This window comes from Aulonocara sp. 'chitande type north' Nkhata Bay, linkage group LG17 (genome assembly GCF_057382095.1).
Source record: "Aulonocara sp. 'chitande type north' Nkhata Bay isolate Kocher_YH1m ecotype deep benthic linkage group LG17, A_spYH_male_GT1.1, whole genome shotgun sequence".
Classification (NCBI taxonomy): Eukaryota; Metazoa; Chordata; class Actinopteri; order Cichliformes; family Cichlidae; genus Aulonocara; species Aulonocara sp. 'chitande type north' Nkhata Bay.
In genome coordinates this window covers 5,849,104-5,868,765 of record NC_141360.1, presented here as the reverse complement: position 1 = coordinate 5,868,765, position 19,662 = coordinate 5,849,104, and the positions used below count along the sequence as shown (strand labels likewise).

Genomic DNA, 19,662 nt, shown 5'->3' with positions numbered 1-19,662 from the left:
GATGATTGACGATTGCTTTCGGTGCTCGTGGTGCCGGAGTGCTGCCTGCCGCTGGCGGGGTCCTTCACAACACATCAGGCATTAATATTTTTCGAGCAGCGTGACATTTCCTTCTATGTTGAACATGATTTGTCTTTTAGTCTTACACATGATAAACAGAGACGGGTGTACATACTGGGAAGAAGTCTGATTGGGACTTTGCGCCTGCTGCTCCTCTAGCTTGAGTCCGGCTAGCAAAGCCTCTCGAGAACAGTGCTTATCCTGGGAACACAAGGAGCAGAAGCTTAATTTCATTTTTTTTTTTTTTTTTTTTTTAAAGCCACTATCAAATAAGTAACAGCTAAAAAGTGCAAGAAATAGAAAGTAAGGAAATTTACCTGCAGATGTGTGATGAAGGACAGTCTCTGCCGGGGAAAAGGTTCACACCCTTCCCACAGACACTGCCCTCCATACACATCTTTCCCCCCGTGTTGCGTTGCTGCGTGGTAAAACACTTGGGAAGGTGTTTCAAACCACCTGAATAGGAGAAATTGGGAATAAATGAGGAGAAGCCTGAAAAAAGCTCAGTGAAAGTTAACAAGAGTGTGAATGCCCGTACCGTTTACAGGACTGCCACAGACACTTAAAGTTCTGCCCTGCTTTCCGGCTTTGCTCTGGCGGCACTGCGGAGGCTTGCTGTGCTGGGAGGTGAGGGCTGTGGTTACCCGCTGGTGCAGGCTGGGACGTGGGGGGCGGGGACGGGATAACAGCAGGCTGCGGAAGAGAGAGGGTTTCAGAAAAGCTGCTCCATTAGAAGAATGCTGCGGGCAGCATCACAGACAGCAGCTCATTTCAGCGAGAAAGAAACGAAGGCGTCGCGATTGTTGGCTGAGATGTAACCACGGCCGGCTAATGGCAGGAGTTGTTCTCTCAGCCGCTTTGCTGTGGGAGGTGGGTATCAGCGAGAGCCACATGGTCTTAACTGGCCTCACCTTCTTAACCTCCAAAAACTCTGCGCTTTCAGAATTGGGTTTTCTGGTCTATGAAACTATGAGAAGCTTTACACTGAGCAGCAGCTTAAACGAGCAGGGTAACCTGTATCCACCTGCTGCTACTACTGTCAGACATTACTCTTATCCTAATGTAATGTGCACTCAAATTGTATACATACAGTTACAGCGCCAACTTAAAAAAATAAATAAATAAAAAATCTTAAGCTACTAGCAAGAACATAACGAGGGAACCTTTTTACAGTGTTCTAGGGCTGTTTGATATAACGATATATATCGGATGACGATATAAAAACATCTATCGTTTAATTTTACGCTATCGTTTGTTTCGTGGTGTCGCAAAATAAACTGTTTACAGCAATATTTTTTTCATCGTTTTGATAGTCACAGTAGTGGCTATATTAATTTCTTAGAGTTCTCTCTTTCTCTTATATTTTAATATAACCAATATAATACGGACGGACAAGCGCCTGTTTTTATGCGTTGTCGTTAGCAACAATGACGGTAAAACCATCGCGTGTCCGCTTGCTTATTTTCCACGTAAACCTTCCACGTAAAGCTCAAGATCCTGTTGAGACTTTTCAGAATAAACTGAATCATGTGAAAGAGTATGCAGAGTATTTACGGCAAAAAACAGCCGTCAGGTGCTAAAAAATAAACCTTAGACTCAAACGTTAGAACAGAACATTTCCCCGCAGCACGCTGTGTAATAAATACTCAAAGAAAACGGCAGCCGTTACAACTTATGTCTAAAATGTATCGTTTCATGCATCAGTTAAAAACACTCGGCTCTAGATAAAGGACGCCCAGTTGGAAACACTTCACGCAAGTCGAGCTGCCCGAGATTCACAGAATTTACAGAAAATGTTAAAGATGGCGCTGGCACGGCTGGCAGCCTCAACCCAATTTCCCTCGGGATGAATAAAGTATGATCAATCAATCAATCAATTTATGTCGTTATCGGGACGATAGATGTCTTATATCGGGATATGAGATTTTGGTCACATCGCCCTACAATGTTTTACATGACAGTCATTGAAGCGTCTTATAGTACTTCACAGTCACAGAGATCAAGAACAAACATAATTTCATGCATTTCAGGCTCATTTGTCATCCAGCAGAGGATGCCAAATCTTGCCAAATACATATCATGTATTTGGCAAGAAAGAAAGCAATGCAGAATAAAAAGCAAATGTTCTTCCAGTCACTTTCTCTGCCCATCTGTACCATGTTTTGGAGCAGGAGATTTGAAAGAGTAAATGTAACTTAAGTGAAGCTGACACAGGATTTAACAAAAGACAAGCTACTGACAAGACTTGCTGATACAAATGCTTTAGTATTTACTTAGCGTGACAGAAAAATCAAGACACATTTTTGTGGCAGACCTAACACAGTCACACTACGAGAAGACGGCGCGGATAAAAGCGGTTTGTGGCGACACTAACCCTACAAGTGACTCACCCCTGTGCCAGCTGCCTGTGTGGGTGAGCAGTTCCTCTGCTGAGTGGCGTTCTCTATTGCTACTTTGGCTACTGTGCTTGGGTCTGTTCCTGCTGGCACCGCCACCATCGTGGCACTGCTGCCGGCGTTGTTGGGGTCGCTGATGGTGATGATGCGCACTCCCACTTTGTTGGGGATCCCCGAGGATGCCGTTGTTGCGCTGCGGTCCTCGTTCTCGGCCGGCCTCTTGAGGCCTCGAGCCTCGGGGGCCACCCCATTAGCAGGAGAGCCTGCAAGACTCTGGGAGGTAACAGTAACAGAAGGAGGGAGAGATGAATTGGGGAGCAGTTGCTGTCTTAGCACAGGCGCAGCATGGGCCAGCCCCAAAGGTCCATTGGTTAATTCCGAGGGGGGCCTGTTGCCTATTGCCTGGGGTCCGTTGGCCAGGCGCTCAGCCTGCTGGGCTTTGGCAGTGTCCTGCTGCGGTGGAGGAGGACTAGGAAGAGGGGGATCTGAGCTGTTGGCTTTCTCAGAGGGGCCCACCTCCCCATTCCCCCAGTACTGTTTGGAAGCGATGTGATTTGGAATGTTTTTGTTAAAGTTGCCGCCACTGTCACTCCGATCAAAGTCACACACCCCATTGACAAGAGTCTTTTTGGGGTCGGGGATTCCCTCGGGAGGGGTGTTTGGGCCTGGAGAGAGAGCCTGCTTCCCGTTAGCAGGGTGACTCTCCGTAGCGGGGCCATTGAGTGCTCCCTGGCTGTTCCCTGAGTGGTATGGAGGTAGATTCGACTCCATGCACTTCCGACCATTTAGCAGCTTGGCACCTTCCGCAACGTCACCGTTACTGGTTTTGCCCTTGGAGGCGTCTCCTTCTGCCAACGAGGAGTTCTCCATCACCTCTATCTTCCTCTCATGGACGTGCAGCCCTGTGGCATCTTTGGCCTCCTCCTCCTTTTGACAAATGATTTTGTCTCCTCTGAGTGGAGCTGGCAGTGGCGGTGGCGGTGGGGGCGGCGGCGGAGGTGGAGGAGCTGCCGGGGCATGTTGGGGCACAGTTCCAGTTGACAATGGAGGAGGAGGGACACCTGGGGCCACAGCTCCCTGGCTGACAGCAGCAACAGCAGCAGTAGAAGTGGTGAAGCCAGTGTTGGGGACCACGGTGAATGTGACTTGTCCAGGAGGGGCAGGGCCCTGAATGATAGTAGCTCCCCCTGAACTGCTTGCAGAAATAAGCTGGCCTGGCAAAAGCTGAACCGTCTGGAGGCCCGGAGCTCCAGCAGCTGGAAGCTGACCTGGAACTAGCTGAACATTGAGCTGCTGAGGTTGAGACGAAGGATTTTGGGTGGTGTAGCTTGTCTGATAGATGACCGGTGAACTGGGGGTTATCGTGTTGTTGGGAGGGGGCACCTGTGGAGCAGGTAGGATTAGCTTTCCTCCTGGAGTAGAAGGTCCCCGCTTTGGAAGCAGTAGCTGTTTGATCAAGCTGGACTCAGTGGAGGTAGGCTGAGAGGAAGGAGGCTGGGAAATAAGCTGGAGAGGTGGCTGTTGTTGGTGCTGCTGTTGATGCTGTTGCTGCTGCTGAAGCCGTTTCATGGACAGTGCGTGGCTGACAGTTTGACTGGGCTGGACCTGGGTGTTGGAGTGAGAGGTGGGAGGTGGGCATGGATTGGAAGAAGCCCCGGGTTGCCCTGCTAGCTGGATAGTTTGGGTGCCAGGGATTGCAGAGGGGTTGGCGAGAACAATCTGGTGGATGGCAGGGGTGTAGGCTGGGCTCTGCTGGGGGTTGGGACTGACTATTACTACACTCTGCGCTTGCTGCTGAGGCTGCTGGTTGGGAGTAGCTATCGTAGCTGCTGGTCCACCTGACTGGTTTGGAGCTGGTTTGGGGGCGATATTCTGAAATGTGACTCGTGACCCCTGGGAATTGGGCACGCTTGTAATACTCAACCCCTGAGCAGCTCCCACCTGGATGGAAGAGGCGGGTGTGGATGCAGCTGCAGCAGCACACTGAGGTTCTACCTGGGGAGCTCCACCCTGAGGCCCAGACAGAGGAGGTGTTTGAGGCAGGGGTGGGTGCTGAGTCACGCCTTGTACCCTGGCGGTGAGGATATGGCCCTGTGGTACCTGCTGAAATAGCGTGACAGGTGCCCCAGTGGGGAGCATGGGGGAGTGTTGCTGCTGCTGTTGTTGCTGGGCCGCTCCTGGAGGGGCGGGGCTTTGAGGGGCGTGGTTCTGGGTGGCCGGTGCTGATGTTGGAACCTGGACCACTGGACCAGGCCGGACCTGCTGTGGCTGCAGTGCTGCCAGAGGATTTGGTGGCATCTGTGGAGGCACCTGCGGGGGCACCGGGTGTCGGGGAACAGTCGGGTGGCTTACGGCAGGAGGTTCCTGTGCTGTGGAGGCCATGGATGGGGTGGAAACACCGAGGTTGAGGCTGGGGCCTGGAGGCCGGACGAACTGGGGCCCGGGAGGTAAGCCTGGTAACAAATGAACAGAGAAATACAAAAACATTGAGGAACAGGGTGAAACTCGTGTCCTATTTACTTACAGTATAAATCAGTAAATAAACTGCCTCCCATGACCTCCAATTAACGCAAGGAAGACATTTCTGTTCAACACACATCATCGTTTGATTAATCACCCCATAAGCCATATTTTGTGATTAAAGTTTCCCCATTCAGCACCAGCTGTAGTGTCTGTGATGTTCAGAAGCGCCCCACAATTTCAACAAAATCCTTAAAACAAAATGGGAAAGTGTAGTTTTGGTCATTTGGGCAGGTTTTGCACCTGCAAAAGAGAAAACAGCAGTGCCTGTTCAGGGACAACTTAAAAGACATGTCCTAAATGCATCTCTCTCTCTCTCTCTCACTCTCACACACACACACACACACACACACACACACACACACACACACACACACACACACACACACACACAGAGAGAGAGAAATAGCATGTGTGTGTCATTTTGCTAGGGCCAGTTCAAAACAGGCAGTTTGTGAGTTGCAGCATTCTCAAGAAGCACTTACACAAAGAACAGTGATGCAAGTGTTTAGTTAGCACAAACCACTGACAAATAAGAATTACAAGGAAGAAAAATATATCCAGCTATCTTTAGAAAACCAGTTTGAGTGTTACACAATTAAAATGATTAAATGTCAGGGTTTTTTTTTTTTTTACAACCCTCACAAGGCTCGTTTCAGGATCATCTTGGTTCTTGGGTTAAAGCTCGAAGTAAGTTTAAGTTAGTGTAAAGACTTCAAACTTAGATATAAGACTCTACGCTACGAATGTAATTCAAATCAGTTAAATCCGTTATTCATTTAGCGTCAAATGAGTCATACGGAGAAAACAATCAGACGACCACTTTTGGGCAAGCGCTTGGCAACAGTGGGAAGGAAAAAATAAATAAATAAAATGAAATAAAATACAACTCAGTCAAACAGAACGTTGGGAATGCATCAGTAGAGCAGCAGACACACTGCTTACAAATCAACTTTTAGCCAAAAGATGAGAGCTGCTCATCCAAACAGCCTCAAAGTTAGCATTGCGCTAATGCAGGCCCTCAATAAATCTGCCAAGCTGGATGTGGATCAGGCAAACAGTTAAAGAAACAGACTGACACGTTACAATAGTTATCAGCAAGAGTGTAAAAGACTAGCTCTAAATAATGTCTTCACTGTTCATTTCATGACCTGACGCAGCAAAGCTGCACTCTCTCAATTTCACTAGCCAGGTCCTCCAAGTAACTTCTTTTCCTTTGATCGTTTCCTCAATATATTTGCTTTTGTAATTAGTTCAGCCATCTCAGTCCCAGCGGTACCAGCTCTGCTCTCTACAACCCCGCCAGCATCCACCTCTGCACTATCACTATTCTGGTGTGTGTTATAGCTCCTATGACATTTAGATGTTTTCTGAGTTGTTGACCAAAACCTTTTTCTATTTTTTCCCCCTCTCTGAATCCCATCAAGTCTGAGCCACAGGCAAACAAATCATAAGGTCAGCATGTAAAGTGAGAAAGCAAAAGCTGGCTCTGTGTACAGGTTTATGTGTAGCTTTTATGTGAAAGTGATTCACTGTTATAGCTTTACCTGGGGGTGGGGCCTGAGGGTCTCCAGGTGCATCGTGTCGGGCTGCTGGAGGTGGCGGCGCCGATGCTGCTGCTGCTGGAACCGGCTGTTGCTGCTGCTGAGGCTGCTGGTAGTACAGCTGGATGGGCAGGGGGATCGACCGCCGCCTTAGCCCCACCAGGAGGATCTGAACTTGCCCGTTGGCCTTTGGCTCTTCTTGCCTCCGCATCGTGTGGTTGGGGAACACAGTCCTGTGGTGGCAGGAGTAAAGACACCCATAGAATTCTAATACTTGATTTGTGTATCTACACATCCATATTTGACTAAATCAGACATTTAAAGCATACAATTTTCACATTTTCTGGTCCTTCAAACCTTCAAGAAACTTGTGTCCTACAAAGCTGGAGGATGCATGTAATTATTACTTAAACTGATTTATTAAAGTTGCTCTATAAAATGAGAAAACTGTAGAGAATCTGTTGTGGCTCATCTCTGTTCAGAACACAGACATTAAGTGGTGTTTTACACTGGAGCAACATAGAAAGGATCAGACAGGAGGAGGAATCAGGACTGACCGCAGGCATTTGAGAAAGCCGGTGGAGTTCAAGATGTTGCTGCGGCCCATTTTACTGCATGTGGCCAGGTACTCTGAGTACATTTCAGATCGAGACACAGAGCCCTCTGGGTTCGTCTCAAAGTGTGCATTTAGCCTGTTTGGAAGAAGCAGAGAGCATCAACGGAGAGGGTTTAAAGCAGGGAGACACAGCAGCTCCTTCCTCACACTAAACTCTGTTTTTCCTTTATTCAAATTAAGACTGTGCACGACTAGGAATACATTCATCTCACCACTGCAGTGTAAACTTCTCCCCGTCCAGTTCAACAATGCCAGGCGGAGGTTGAGAGGATTGAACTGAAACTCTTGTTACTGAGGAGATAAAAATGGAAAAACCCATTTACATTAGAAACTGATTTAATGCTACAAACTGCACTGCAAAGCAAAAGGAAAATATGCACCGACTCAATTTCAAGAAGGTAGTGCTACCCAGGCTAACCACTAGATGGCAGCAAAGTGATAACTTTGCAGTAGCAGGCCTGCAGAGTACAACTTAGGAATGACACTGCCAAGGTTAGAAGGGTTTCTCTCTCTCACACACACACACACACACACACACACACACACACACACACACACACACACACACACACACACACACACACACACACACACACACACACACACACACACACCCCTCTGAGGAGTTGTTGCAGTTGTTTTACATGTGCACTGCCTTTTTCCTGACACACAGACGCGTGTGGTAAAAACGCAACCCCGCATTTATTTTTAAGATAAATCAGTGACTTTCTGAAGTGTTGCATGTTTGTTTTACTTAAAGTTTGTATTTTTCTGTCTGCTTCAATGCACTGGTTTCACCACAGACACACAGAAAAAGCTCAAAAACATTTTACAATAGCTTCTTGAGTTGTTTTTTTTAAACTGTGCCCCCTCTGCCATGGAGAAATCTGCAGGCCTGCTTTGAGTACTCATTGTGTAAAACCTGATGTAAAATGATGCAAACAGACTTCTGTTTGGTTTCCTGTTGGGTTCGTGCTGGTGAAGCTGCACTCCAGTAACTCACACGTACAGCTCACAGTTCTGAGGAATTATCCGATACCCTCTATCTGTACAGCACACCAACGACAGAGTAATCTCTGGTGGATTTAGTGGTGGTGCTTTGAGGGCATTTGCATTATCTAGACGCCTTTCTATGCTCTTTTTGCATAAAAACTCCTCTTCCATCTCGACCCCTTAGTATCAGATGAAAATGATACAAGGCAATGATATAGGCATACCAATTGTATTGACTTAAATTCCAGCTCTTAAAAGTTTTGATGCCGTCTAAAAATATCTTGTGTGAAGATTTTGAAAAAGGCCAATAGCGATACAACAGCTGTTCTTCAGCAAGCATGGTGTTTACTGCTACGTCAGTCTTTGTTGCCAGCAGCACATGGCTTCTCAGTAGTTTGGAGACACTATAGAGGATCAATGCAAAACCCAATGAGGTTACGGATCTGATGTGCCAATCAGATCCGTGGTTTGATCCCTGGCTCGTACAGGCTGCGTGCTGAACTAAGGGCAAAATACTGAACCCCTTAACTGCCCCGGATTCATCCATCAGACTACAAACACTCTATACAAGAACCATTCCATTTACCATAACATCTACTAAGAAACAAGCTAACTGCTTTGAGATGGGTAAACATCAGAAAACAATAAGAGGAAAATGTGGAAAGACTTCACGAGTAAGCAGGAGAAAAACGAAACCATTCCTCTTTAAAAAGTATAAAAAAAAAACCATCAAAGAGGCTTGTGTCCTCTCTGTGAAACACTGCTATACACAGATGTAATTACTCATGTTTGCAGAGGTCTGCAGGATCTCTCACAGCTCTTCATCAAGTTCAAACAGGAAACCCCTCCACCATCTCCTCTGTGTGTGTCCAGCAGACCTCTTTTGACTGTCCTGTCTCAAAGTCTGCTTGTTGTTTACAGACTCTTACAAGCTGTACAGTAACGACCTGTATCTGCACTTTTTCCCTGGATGATGCAGCTGGCATAAATATTAAGTTGGACCCAGAACGCTGATGTATGACTGACAGCCTAAGACCAGGTGAACTAACTGACAGCTCTATATCAGGTGGCCACACTCAGCATCTTCACCATTTCCATCTGTTTGCTCTACATCACACCACTGAATGCAAATCAAAGCAAAACAAGCTCTTTTTAAATCTCCCCTCTCACTTCCGGGTGTGACTGTATTAAGCCATTCAGCTGTGTCAGACCACTGCTCACCTGGTGCTGGAGCTCCCTGCACGGCCGCGGGTACCTGCTCGACCAGCTGTGGTCGGACCTCAGCTGCCTGGTCGGCGTTCGCCTGATGCTCAATCAACCGCACCGCTGTTAGGGCGTCAGGTCCAAACGTATGAAGGTCTACAGATACTAACCGAACCAACAAGTCTGAGCAGGAGAAGAAAGAACATGGGGGAAAAAAAAGATTAAATAATGAACTGTGATTCATGAACAGCTACTTTAGTACAAGTCCTCCTTCTTGTGGCTGCTCCCTTTAGAGGTTGCCTCCATCTGACACCATCCCCAGCATCCTCATCTGTCACACCAACCCTCTGCATGTCCTCCTTTATCACATCCATTAATATATTTTAGAGCTGGAAATGAGCCTTCTTTAACAGTCAGGCTAGCATGACAAATTGGGAAGCAGACATTACCACAAGTGGCCTCCGTGAGTTATAAAGCACGAGGTAACGGTCGATTTGTACCTATGCTGTGGTCAACGAAGGCGATCTTGCTGCATGGGATCTCTCCGAGCTGTGCCAGCAGGTATAGCACCTCCAAGGAGGCCATGAGGAGCATGAGGTCCGGCAGGGTGAGGAGCAACATGACCTCCCTGTATGAGTCCTGGTCCACGTACTCACAGATTAGCACACCATTGTCCTCCACTTTGCTGAGGTTACCCAGGATCTCCATGGCTAAAAGACGCACAAAACACACACGCAGTTAATTAACCCATGATCCTTTGTACACAAAAATACTTTGCTAGAGGCAGAAACTAAAGTAGCAAACACCTACCTCTCATTTTGAGAAACCTGTCCCTGGACATCAAGCATTTAGTGATCGTGTGAAAGATCAGATGTGTCGTCCGAAAGTCAACGGGATCCAGCTGGAGCTACAAGAAGTCAGACAAGATTTATACAACGGTGCCACCATCACTCCAGCAAGTCAGCTGGCAAGACCTGCAACATTCATTAAAGACGTTTTACAGTGGACTCGCTGCCCCGCCGTGCTGAGAGCAGAGGAGGAGACAGGAAAGCCAACATTCAAATATTAAGTGCACTCAATCAAATCAAAGCACAAAGTTACTGTAATTTAAAAAAGAAAAAAAAAGTACAAGGACACATGAATTCCATGATGGCAGCCACGATGTGTTGAGTATAACATATTAGGAAAGAGAAGGTGTTTGAAAATGTTTATATTTACATTCTTGCAGTATCGCATCTAAAACCCATGACTCAAGTAATGACATCAAAAGCTCAACTGTCTCTGTGAGGCACACAGTTTCCACTAAATATGGGCCACACGGACATGTTTTTTATACCAATAAACATTCAGTTTAAAAGGAAACAGGCCGTGGCCAGTGGCCAGGCTGTGATGCTCACTGCGGCCACTGCTTCCATTCACACAACTCAATTTGAAATATTTCTGCATGTTGAGTCTTCAGTATTTGTCTAAAGCCGATAAAAATAAATAAATAAATATGAGAATTCACCCCGGTCTAATAAATATATAAATGTTATGCTGAAAGGCCAACAGTGTGGAAATGATGCTGATACACCATCTGTTGTCGTTTCTCCTGGAAACCTACAGCTACAGCTGATACACCACGTGTCTTCTAATGAATCTAGTAGATATGTCCGCATATTTATGAGCAGGAACTAATTTAATCATTAATCCATCTGATTTTGGAAGAATATAAGCATGTTAGGCTGTTCAGCAAGTGAAAGTTCGACAACAGTCACTGCTGATTTCCACTGCTGAAGTCCAGGAGCTGGCAGCGGTTAAGCTACTCTGGTATCCTTTGTCCCACACGCCATCAAACTGTTTAACTCCTCTCTGGAGGGGAGAGGGAGGGGAAACAGGAGGACAAAGGAGGGAACAACTAAGCTGTAGTGCCTCTTCACCTCACTGTGCAATACCTTTTGTGCAATACTTTTGTAAATAGTCAACGGTGCAATAGACTCAATACTTGAAATGTGCAATTCACTTGTATTTTTATTTTTATTCCTATTTATTCTATTTATCCCCTTCGTATATTTTATTTATATTGTCTCTGTATTTATATATATATGTGTGTGTGTATAACTCTGTAACTTCTGTCGGTGCTGTGCTTTTTTGGAAATCGAATTTCCCAGAGGAACCCACCCGAGGGATTAATAAAGTTCTATCTCTATTCTTTATTTTTTGTCATTTATACACTGACAGGGCGTTTTATTATTAGGGGGTACCGGGTGGGACCTCCTATTGCTTCAGAACTGACTTAATCATTTTCAGCAAGGTGCTGGAAACACAGGCCAAAATCACTGTACTGGATCTTGTGGCTGTGGAAACCTATTTGAGTGCAGCGAACTCATTGTCATATTGGAGAGTCCAGTTTGAGATGATTTGAGTCACTGTGAACTATAGCCTCGGTTTCCTGTTCTTTGCTAACAAGAGTGGCTTCTGTAGCTCATCTGCTTCAAGGTTCGATGTGTCGAGCTTTCAGAGTTTACAGTCCATCAGCAGTCTCTGAAATATTCAAATGCCTGTCTGGCACCATCAACCAAAAATAATAATACAAAAAAAATCACCTTCCTTCACTATTCTGACGCTTGGTTTTAAAGCAGGTCATCTTAAACATGCCTGAATGCTTAAATGAGTTGCTACTATGTTATTGGCTGATTAAATAGCTGTGTCAGTGAGCATGTGAACAGGTGTACTTAATAGCATGCATGGAAGTAATCCTTGCCTCTACTAAGGTCAAAACATGAAATCACTTAGCTGGAAATGATCCCAGACTTTAAATATGTGGCTAACTAATGTCGGATACACCCGTCACGCTGTCATTTCTTGCATGCCACACTGGCAGCTTAAGAGAGAAATTGCAGATTGAACTGAGTCTATATATTTTTGCTGCTGTGTTTTGGTAAGGCTACAAGGGGGAAAAAAACCCAACAACACCTACACAAATCAAATATAGAGCACTGCTTTTACTACAGCCTAACATGTGCCACTTCAATGAGGCGAAACCCACAGCTCCACAGATCTGCTGGCCACAGATGCTGCTGTTATGACTGGACAATCGCTGCAGAGGGGAGGGGTTTAGCTAACACATGAACTGCACTGAAGGACGCCATCACACTAACATCAACTCAACTTGCTGTTCTCAAGCTCCACTGAAGTATTTTGGGTAAGAAATGACAACTCTGTGTGTCACAGTGACCTACATTTGAAAGCAAATTTCCTTCATTTCTTGTTCAGCTTAACTACTTCACTGATCTGACACATATCCCTAACACGGGAAAGGGTACCTCCATGTGAAGCTATTTTTAGCACATTGTACCATCACAAACCCACACCTACCTCGGCAGCCACGTTGCCCAAAGTGTCCAGTCCGAGCTGTCGGAGTGAGATGAGGTTACAGTGGGCGCAGAGCAAAAGGAAGCGCAGGCACGTTCGGTTGGCCGCCAGCAGCTTGACGTTGGCCTCCTCGAAGGAGAGGTTACGCAGGATGACGGCAATCTGCAGCACCCGCTGGGCCTCCATGTCGCTGATGCCCGCGGTCCGCGGAGGGTGGAAGAGGCTCTGCCAGCGCTCCGCGCACGACGTACCATCTGCAGAGAGAACAGGAACAACTTACAGCGGGTGAGGGTATAAGCACATAGTGTATGAATGGGAGGGGTGCTCAAAGGAGGGACATGTGTACTGTATAAGTGTGCATTTACCTTGTGCTGGGTTGTTCTTGTCCCAGATCAGCTCCCTGACTTCAGCGTCCTCCACCACCTCTTTCCAGAACTGTGAACAAATAGAAGCTCTTAGTTGTGCGCTCCAAATTCAGCTAATAATTCAGCTGGATCCAAATTCAGCAGCAGTGGGTTTTTGGGATGGTCAGACTGCCTCGAACAGCCCTAATAAATCTGCAGCTACCACAGTGTGAGCATAAAAAAAACGAAGCTGGGGTATGAGTAAGTCAGTTAGACTTACTTAAGGAACAACTTTAAAAAGAGGGTGACCTCTGTGGTTGCAAAACAAACTTGAACTTTATAAAAGTGCAAGAAAGAAAAATGACCATACAGCTCTCATGATTTATGCTAGTAAACATTGTCAGTGGCATAGATCAGATCAGCTCACCGTGAAGCTGTAATCTGACACAAGACCTGCTGCCAGTCTTGTGCATGATTGAAATATTACAAAAACAGCCTGGCTCAAGACTTTTGCATAAGACTGTACAGTTTCAAAATAAATAAAAACAAGTCTTCAGTAAATTCAGAACAACCTGTAGATGTATTGTTGATTTGAGGTCAGCCTTCCAACAGGATACAAAGTATCTTTGACCTCACTGTGACCTCGTGACTTGGAGCCAAAGTAAAGCCTGTATGACTGAGGCAAAATTAAATCCTACAGTGCATTATTTGTCTGTCCTGACTCGACTTTTATGCATGCCTCTTAAATCGACTGAGATCAAAGTCATTTGACCTCCATTCTGTCTTAAAGATGCCTCAGAGAAATCCCTTTGTCAGGATTAAGTGCTGGATTCCTGCCAATCTTCACACTGTACAAAGTCACACGTGCTCTGTGGCTTCTCAGTATAAGCAGCGCACATTTAGCAGGAAAAGGTCGGAGAACATTAGACTTTTTGTAAAAAATAAATTTAAAATGTAGAACTTACCCTGACGAAGTCTCGGGAGGTTTTCTCCTTCCAGTCCATCCCAAACACCCCAGAGAAGCTGCCTAGCGCTGCAAAGACACAGAGGGATGTTAGAGGGAGCGCCTGGGCTTAGCATGGTATTATCTCTCTCTTTTCCCTTCTTCTTCAATTCCCCTTTGACAAATTATATTTAGGGGTTGCTAAGAAGACAGAACCTTTGATCCTAGAACAAAGAGGTGAGAGAGGGGAGGCGGCAAACTGGGAAAATATTTGGAGATTCATGCCCACAGAATAATTGCTCCTCTTTAGGGAAGCACAATTAAAATGAAAATGCTTTTTTACTAAACCAAGGTAAACAACCTCAGTCTTTTTATCTAAATGTTATAATGCTACTGTTCAGTATGTGAAGAGCTGAGGAACGTACAGTCATCGAAGACGCCGGCGTGTGCCAGAAGCAACGTGACCAGTTTGGGGTCCTTGTCCAGCTGCATGGCGTGCTTGCTCTCGTTGGAAAGCAGCGTGCAAACGTTAACGGCAAAGTCCACTTCATTGGGTAGGCCCGAAAGGAGAGACAGCACCAGTTTGTTGTAGTCACATGGTGGAACGAAGTCCGTAGACAGTCCATAGCTTTGGCGGAGATAGTCTGAAGGGGGGGGGGGAAAAAAAAAAAAAAAAAAAAAAAAAGGAGAATTAAATATCAGTGAGGTGGGAGAAATGTCACATACCTGCTTTCTATAGCAACCTCAAGCAAACAAACTCAGTTGAGGTTATACAAGTGCTGTACAGGTTATACAAAACATATTTTATACATAACAGTCACAGAGTCACAATAAACACACTAAAAAATCATCTAAAGTAAATAAGGCTGTTTGCTCTTTAAGGTGTCACCACCTTACTTAACAGATCCTGGATCGTGAAACTGATTGGAAGTCGGAGTGAGGAGACCAGCGTAGGTGTGATGTGATCCGGCCGTTTCTCCCCGTCAAAACACGAGCTGCTGCAATTTAGTGCAGCCAGGCGACAAAATAACGAGCGATCAGAGCCAACATATGAAGAATGCCAAGAGGTAATAAAAGCATGAATTACTCTGTCAAAGTCTTATGGCAGGAGCTAGGCCTTCACCTCACTGAGGAGCTTTAGCTGCCTTATTCGCTGTAGTCATTTTTACACGTGCTCTGTAGCCCTGAACCCTTCCAGGAGAGAGTGGGAACAAGCGCTCAACACCTACACTGAACTCGCCAGCTTTGTGGTACAAAGTCTGTGTGCTGATGTGAGCAGTGCAGGTCACACAGCAGTGAAGCGGTGAGCACTGTGGCCTCACAGTGTGGAGCCTGTATGACACCCTCCCCCTGCCGTCCAAAGACAGCCATGTTAAGATAAATAGTGACTGGCAATCTGTCAAGCTCACGACCCTGACTTTGACAAGCAGTTAAGATGACGGATGGGTGGATGGAGAACATGGCTGACAAAAACTAACGCTGCGTGCTACATTTTTACAAAAGGGTAAGTTCAGACTGTGTCGTGACATTTTTCAGAGTTCAAGTATGAGATCAGCTTCTGATATAGCTGCGACGCTGTGAAGTAATGTCACTTGTGACATAAAAGAAGATGCGGTGGTAGTCACGACACGAGCGGGTGACAAGTGTGAAAGAAGCCAAAGTGTTAATTAGGAGGTTTAAAGTCAGGTAAGGTTCATCATGGGCCTCCTGTCAACAGCCATCAGTGACTCTGCAGTTGGTTTGGAGTTTTATTTGATTTTAAATGATCAACAATGAAGCAGGACAGCACATTGTATGAGTGTTTTCAAAGTAATGACAACATCATGTAAATCTGAGCAGTGAGAAGGCGGCGGCCTTCAGCCGGTCCCTCAGAGGACTACATTTGCCTGCACACTTTCAGCAAGTTCAGCCCCTGTTTCCATTTCCTTTAACTGAAGTTTCAGCAAACGAAATGGGCACGAAGTTGTTTTTAGCTCAGATTAGTCTGATGTGTCTGGTCTCGACTTATGAACACCCTTTAACTTTTAATTGCATCTGAATGTGAATCAGTCAGCCTCCATGATGAAGGTTTTATAATCAAAAGACTTGTAATCCCAACTGCTAGCTGTGTGGGAAAAACAAGGCCCGATTTCACTATTATTACTGAGAAGCTCTCCGGTGTGGAGGTGCAATCATTTTGTAAGCAAAGACCTGAGATTCCTCCCTGTGCTACTGCCGGATTTTCTGCCATCCATCATTTTGTGTGCATAGGTGTCATTTCCCTCCCCCAAACAGTGGCTATTTCACTGTGGTGCAGGGTCTTTGTAGACTGCTGCCTCTGGAAACCAATCATAACAGAGAGAGAGGGGGGAGTCCTGCTGAGTGAATCTGATTTCCATGCTGAAAAGGTTTGTGAAGCCAAATGTAATTCAGCTGAGCTGCCATTATAGCAGCTACGGCTCTATTCAGAAGCTGCCTGCCTGAGCTTGTCCTCCAGCACCTGCAGCGAGCCGGCCGCCGAACAGAGGCGCAGAGGACTGATAGACATCGGCTCGTCTGACGGGTGCAGGCTTTATGAGCAGGAATGAATTAACAGTTGTCGCGCGCCTCAGAGACAACAGCGTAAAGAGAGGCTCGGTGAGAGGTTTCCAGAAAAGCTGTCAAATAATTACCGCTCACTATGCAGTATAGTTATATTTAAATTCAGGGCCTGTGGTACAAATGGGCTTCATTTCTCAAAGATCTACCAGAGGCAGTGCACAAAAATCAGCCAGTATCCGCTCACTGCAGACACATCAGTGTCACTGTGAATAAAAGATACCTTCTTGCCATCAAGTATGTATGTAAGGGGTTTCATGATCACACCAATGGGACGCTAATATCAGTCTTCATAAACAATTTTATGGTAGCTTCAGTAAGTGTTGCAATGATAACACGAGGGCCATCCCACTTGTGCCGAAGCTTTGCTGCCATGATGGAAACTGGCAGCTGATAAATCAGCCACACATTGCAAACACCAGCCAATAGCAGCCTTGTTAATTGTTACTGGCCTAGCAGCGAATCAGAAGGCAGCGTCTAATCAGAATCTGTTGTGTTAAATCAGTTTTACAGCAGTTAAATGTTCAAAGATGGCGTGATTTCAAATGTTGGAGTTTACAACCAGCGTCAAAATGTTTAAATAAAAACAAAAATTCTAAATCAGCTCATAAAAGAAGGTAAAGAAATGCACATTTAACATTTATCGCTACGACTCTTAAATAATATAGCCAAGATGACCATGTGCCAAGCCTACAAGCATGCTAGCAACCTGTCAAAAGTCTCAACTTCAAGTTTTGCGAAGATGATTCTCAAAACGTTGAGGGCCAGACGTCAAACCAAAGAGTTTGGTGCATGGCGGCAAACATTCATGCCACCTTAAAAAGGCCTCATAGTTCCATATTATCCTAATAGAGCACATAGTTCTCACACTTAAAACTTACTTGTGATTCCTAAAGTTTCTAAAAGCAGAGCCCTTTAATCATGAGCCCCCTAGTCTGTGGAAACAGAGCTCATAGTTTGCATTTGGGCAACAGACGGTACTTTTACAGGCTCTACGTTTTTTACTGTTCTTTTTAGGCTCAAAACTTTATTTTCATATAGCTTCTTTAAACCCAATTCTGAAAATGTTGGAACGATGTAAAAAAATTTAAATAAAACCAATTAAATGACTTAAAAAGCTCATAAACCCATAAATGTTTTCACAATAGAACTAAGAAAACATGTTTAAACAGATGTTTTACCATTTAATGGGGATAAAAAGAATTCTAAGGCAGCAACAAAAGGCTAGAAAACTAAGATATCCAAAAAAGACGCAGCTGGACAAAGATTTTGCAACTATTTAGATTAACTGGCAGCAAGTTAGCAACATGCCTGGGTATAAAAAGAGCATCTTAGAGACCCAGAGTTCCACTCATCTGCAAAAAACTGTCTATAAATTGTAGAACACTTGTGTTCCTTAACATAAAATTGCAAAGCCTTTGATCATCTCATCATCTACAGCAAATACCATCAAAAGATTTAAGAGAATATGGAGAAATCTCTGTGCGCACCGAGCAAATGAATACCGGATGCCTGTCATCTTTAGTCCCTCAAACAGACATGACTGACATGGAAATCACCGCATGGGCTGTTTAATGCTGCAATTAGCAGAGCAACAAACTGATGAACTCATTAATCTTCTGTAATCTATTTTCTTCTTAAATATACAACTTGTCAAATGTGTCGATGAAAATATTTTCCAATTCATTTGTAAGTTAAGTGCTAATGTATTTATAGGCAAAACCTGAGAAATTAAGCCAACAATGAAGCCATGATGAAATTGGTGGTTGCAGCTCTAACTCTGTGGTGGTCAGGTTAATACCATCTTTGTGTGCTGCTTAAAGTTAGGTGAATGTACAGCTGCTGTTTCGACCTTTAATGGTGAAAACAACACGCTGAGAGAACCACAAGCATAAAAAGTGTGGGCGTCGAAAATAAAAGTCGCCGTAAAGCTACGCAGAACTGTTACACTTTGTCATCATGAGCTCTCCTTCCATCATACAGATTACAACTGATTTAAAATTAATGGTTTGAGCCAAGGGCATGCAAGAGCGTTTGAGTATTACAAGCACAGAATTAGTGAATCATCACCGCTCAATACGACATAATACTTACAATCACAAGCTTTAGGGGAAAAAAAGCAGGAATAAAAGTGTTGTACAACAAGTATTATGGGGGAGTAACTGTTCTTTGGCTAGTGAATGAAGGTGGAAGGGGGGGAAAAAAGAAAAAAAAACCTTACAAGCCGCAGTTAAGTTCACCACCATTTGTCGTGTTTTCTGCCCCTCCATGGTCGTGTTTTGGAGTCAATTAGCTCAGCGGGCAGCAAGGAAAGAGCCTGCGACTGAAAGGCTGGAGACTCTAATCTAAAGTGAGGCAAAGGGAAAACCAACAAGTGCTTCCCTCTTCCCTTCATCAATAACTGTTGTCAGGACAGTCAATTACCTCTGAGAGCAGCCCAGCGGTCAGCTCTACAACGTTGTGAGGCTAATGGATATCTCACACTGTGTGTGTGTGTGAGCGCCGCCTGACAAAACAGACAAGAGGCCAGCCTTGGATGCATACGCAGAAACATTTTGTGTGAAATATAATGTGACTCTTCAGGGGCTGCTTTTTGTAAAGAAAGTGGCTGCATGCCTGGCTTTGAAAAATAATTAGTCAACGCTTAGGTGTGTGTAAGCAACTTCCAAGAAAATGAAAAAGGCACAGACAAATCACTGCATGCTTCGCAGGCTCAGCTCAAACACAGCAGCACTTAGCAAGGTGAAATCTGAATTAAATGAGTCACTGTGTAACAAAAGGGATTAAATGAAAAGTACAATAAAGCAGAGTCGTGAATTGGACCAACAGCAGAGAGGCTCGACTATCCCACAGGTCGTTTACTTTAGTTATCCTGACACAAGACCAAAATGCAGATTTCTGCTAAAATAACGCAAATTGGTCTCTTTGGTTTTACTCGTACACAGACCAATCATGCTTAGATCGCTAGTCAACCTCTAAAGGAAAAAAAAACACTCATATTTTAGAGTCTTTGAGCCTCTCATCGTGCCATCTTTCTCAGCAACAAATTGATTAGCCATCACAGATCAACAGTGACCGGCTGGTAGATGTCATTAGGTTTGCAGATAGAGGT

General features: G+C 45.0%; 1 protein-coding gene across 4 annotated transcripts in view; it reads right to left on the bottom strand.

Moving 5' to 3' along the window:
• Positions 1 to 19,662, bottom strand: part of arid2 (AT-rich interactive domain 2) — a 40,761-nt gene that overhangs the window by 1,164 nt on the left and 19,935 nt on the right. For all 4 annotated transcript variants that reach the window (XM_086268378.1, XM_086268379.1, XM_086268377.1 and 1 more), the window contains exons 6-20: positions 14,399 to 14,617; positions 13,996 to 14,063; positions 13,052 to 13,121; positions 12,690 to 12,940; positions 10,143 to 10,239; positions 9,833 to 10,042; positions 9,351 to 9,515; positions 7,349 to 7,427; positions 7,078 to 7,212; positions 6,524 to 6,753; positions 2,451 to 4,909; positions 599 to 753; positions 378 to 516; positions 176 to 261; positions 1 to 62 (exon numbers count right to left, since the gene is read on the bottom strand). The exon at positions 1 to 62 is cut by the window's left edge and continues 62 nt beyond it. In XM_086268378.1, the coding sequence (XP_086124504.1) occupies positions 1 to 62; positions 176 to 261; positions 378 to 516; positions 599 to 753; positions 2,451 to 4,909; positions 6,524 to 6,753; positions 7,078 to 7,212; positions 7,349 to 7,427; positions 9,351 to 9,515; positions 9,833 to 10,042; positions 10,143 to 10,239; positions 12,690 to 12,940; positions 13,052 to 13,121; positions 13,996 to 14,063; positions 14,399 to 14,617 (4,425 nt within the window). The remainder of the gene's footprint in view (positions 63 to 175; positions 262 to 377; positions 517 to 598; positions 754 to 2,450; positions 4,910 to 6,523; positions 6,754 to 7,077; positions 7,213 to 7,348; positions 7,428 to 9,350; positions 9,516 to 9,832; positions 10,043 to 10,142; positions 10,240 to 12,689; positions 12,941 to 13,051; positions 13,122 to 13,995; positions 14,064 to 14,398; positions 14,618 to 19,662) is intronic.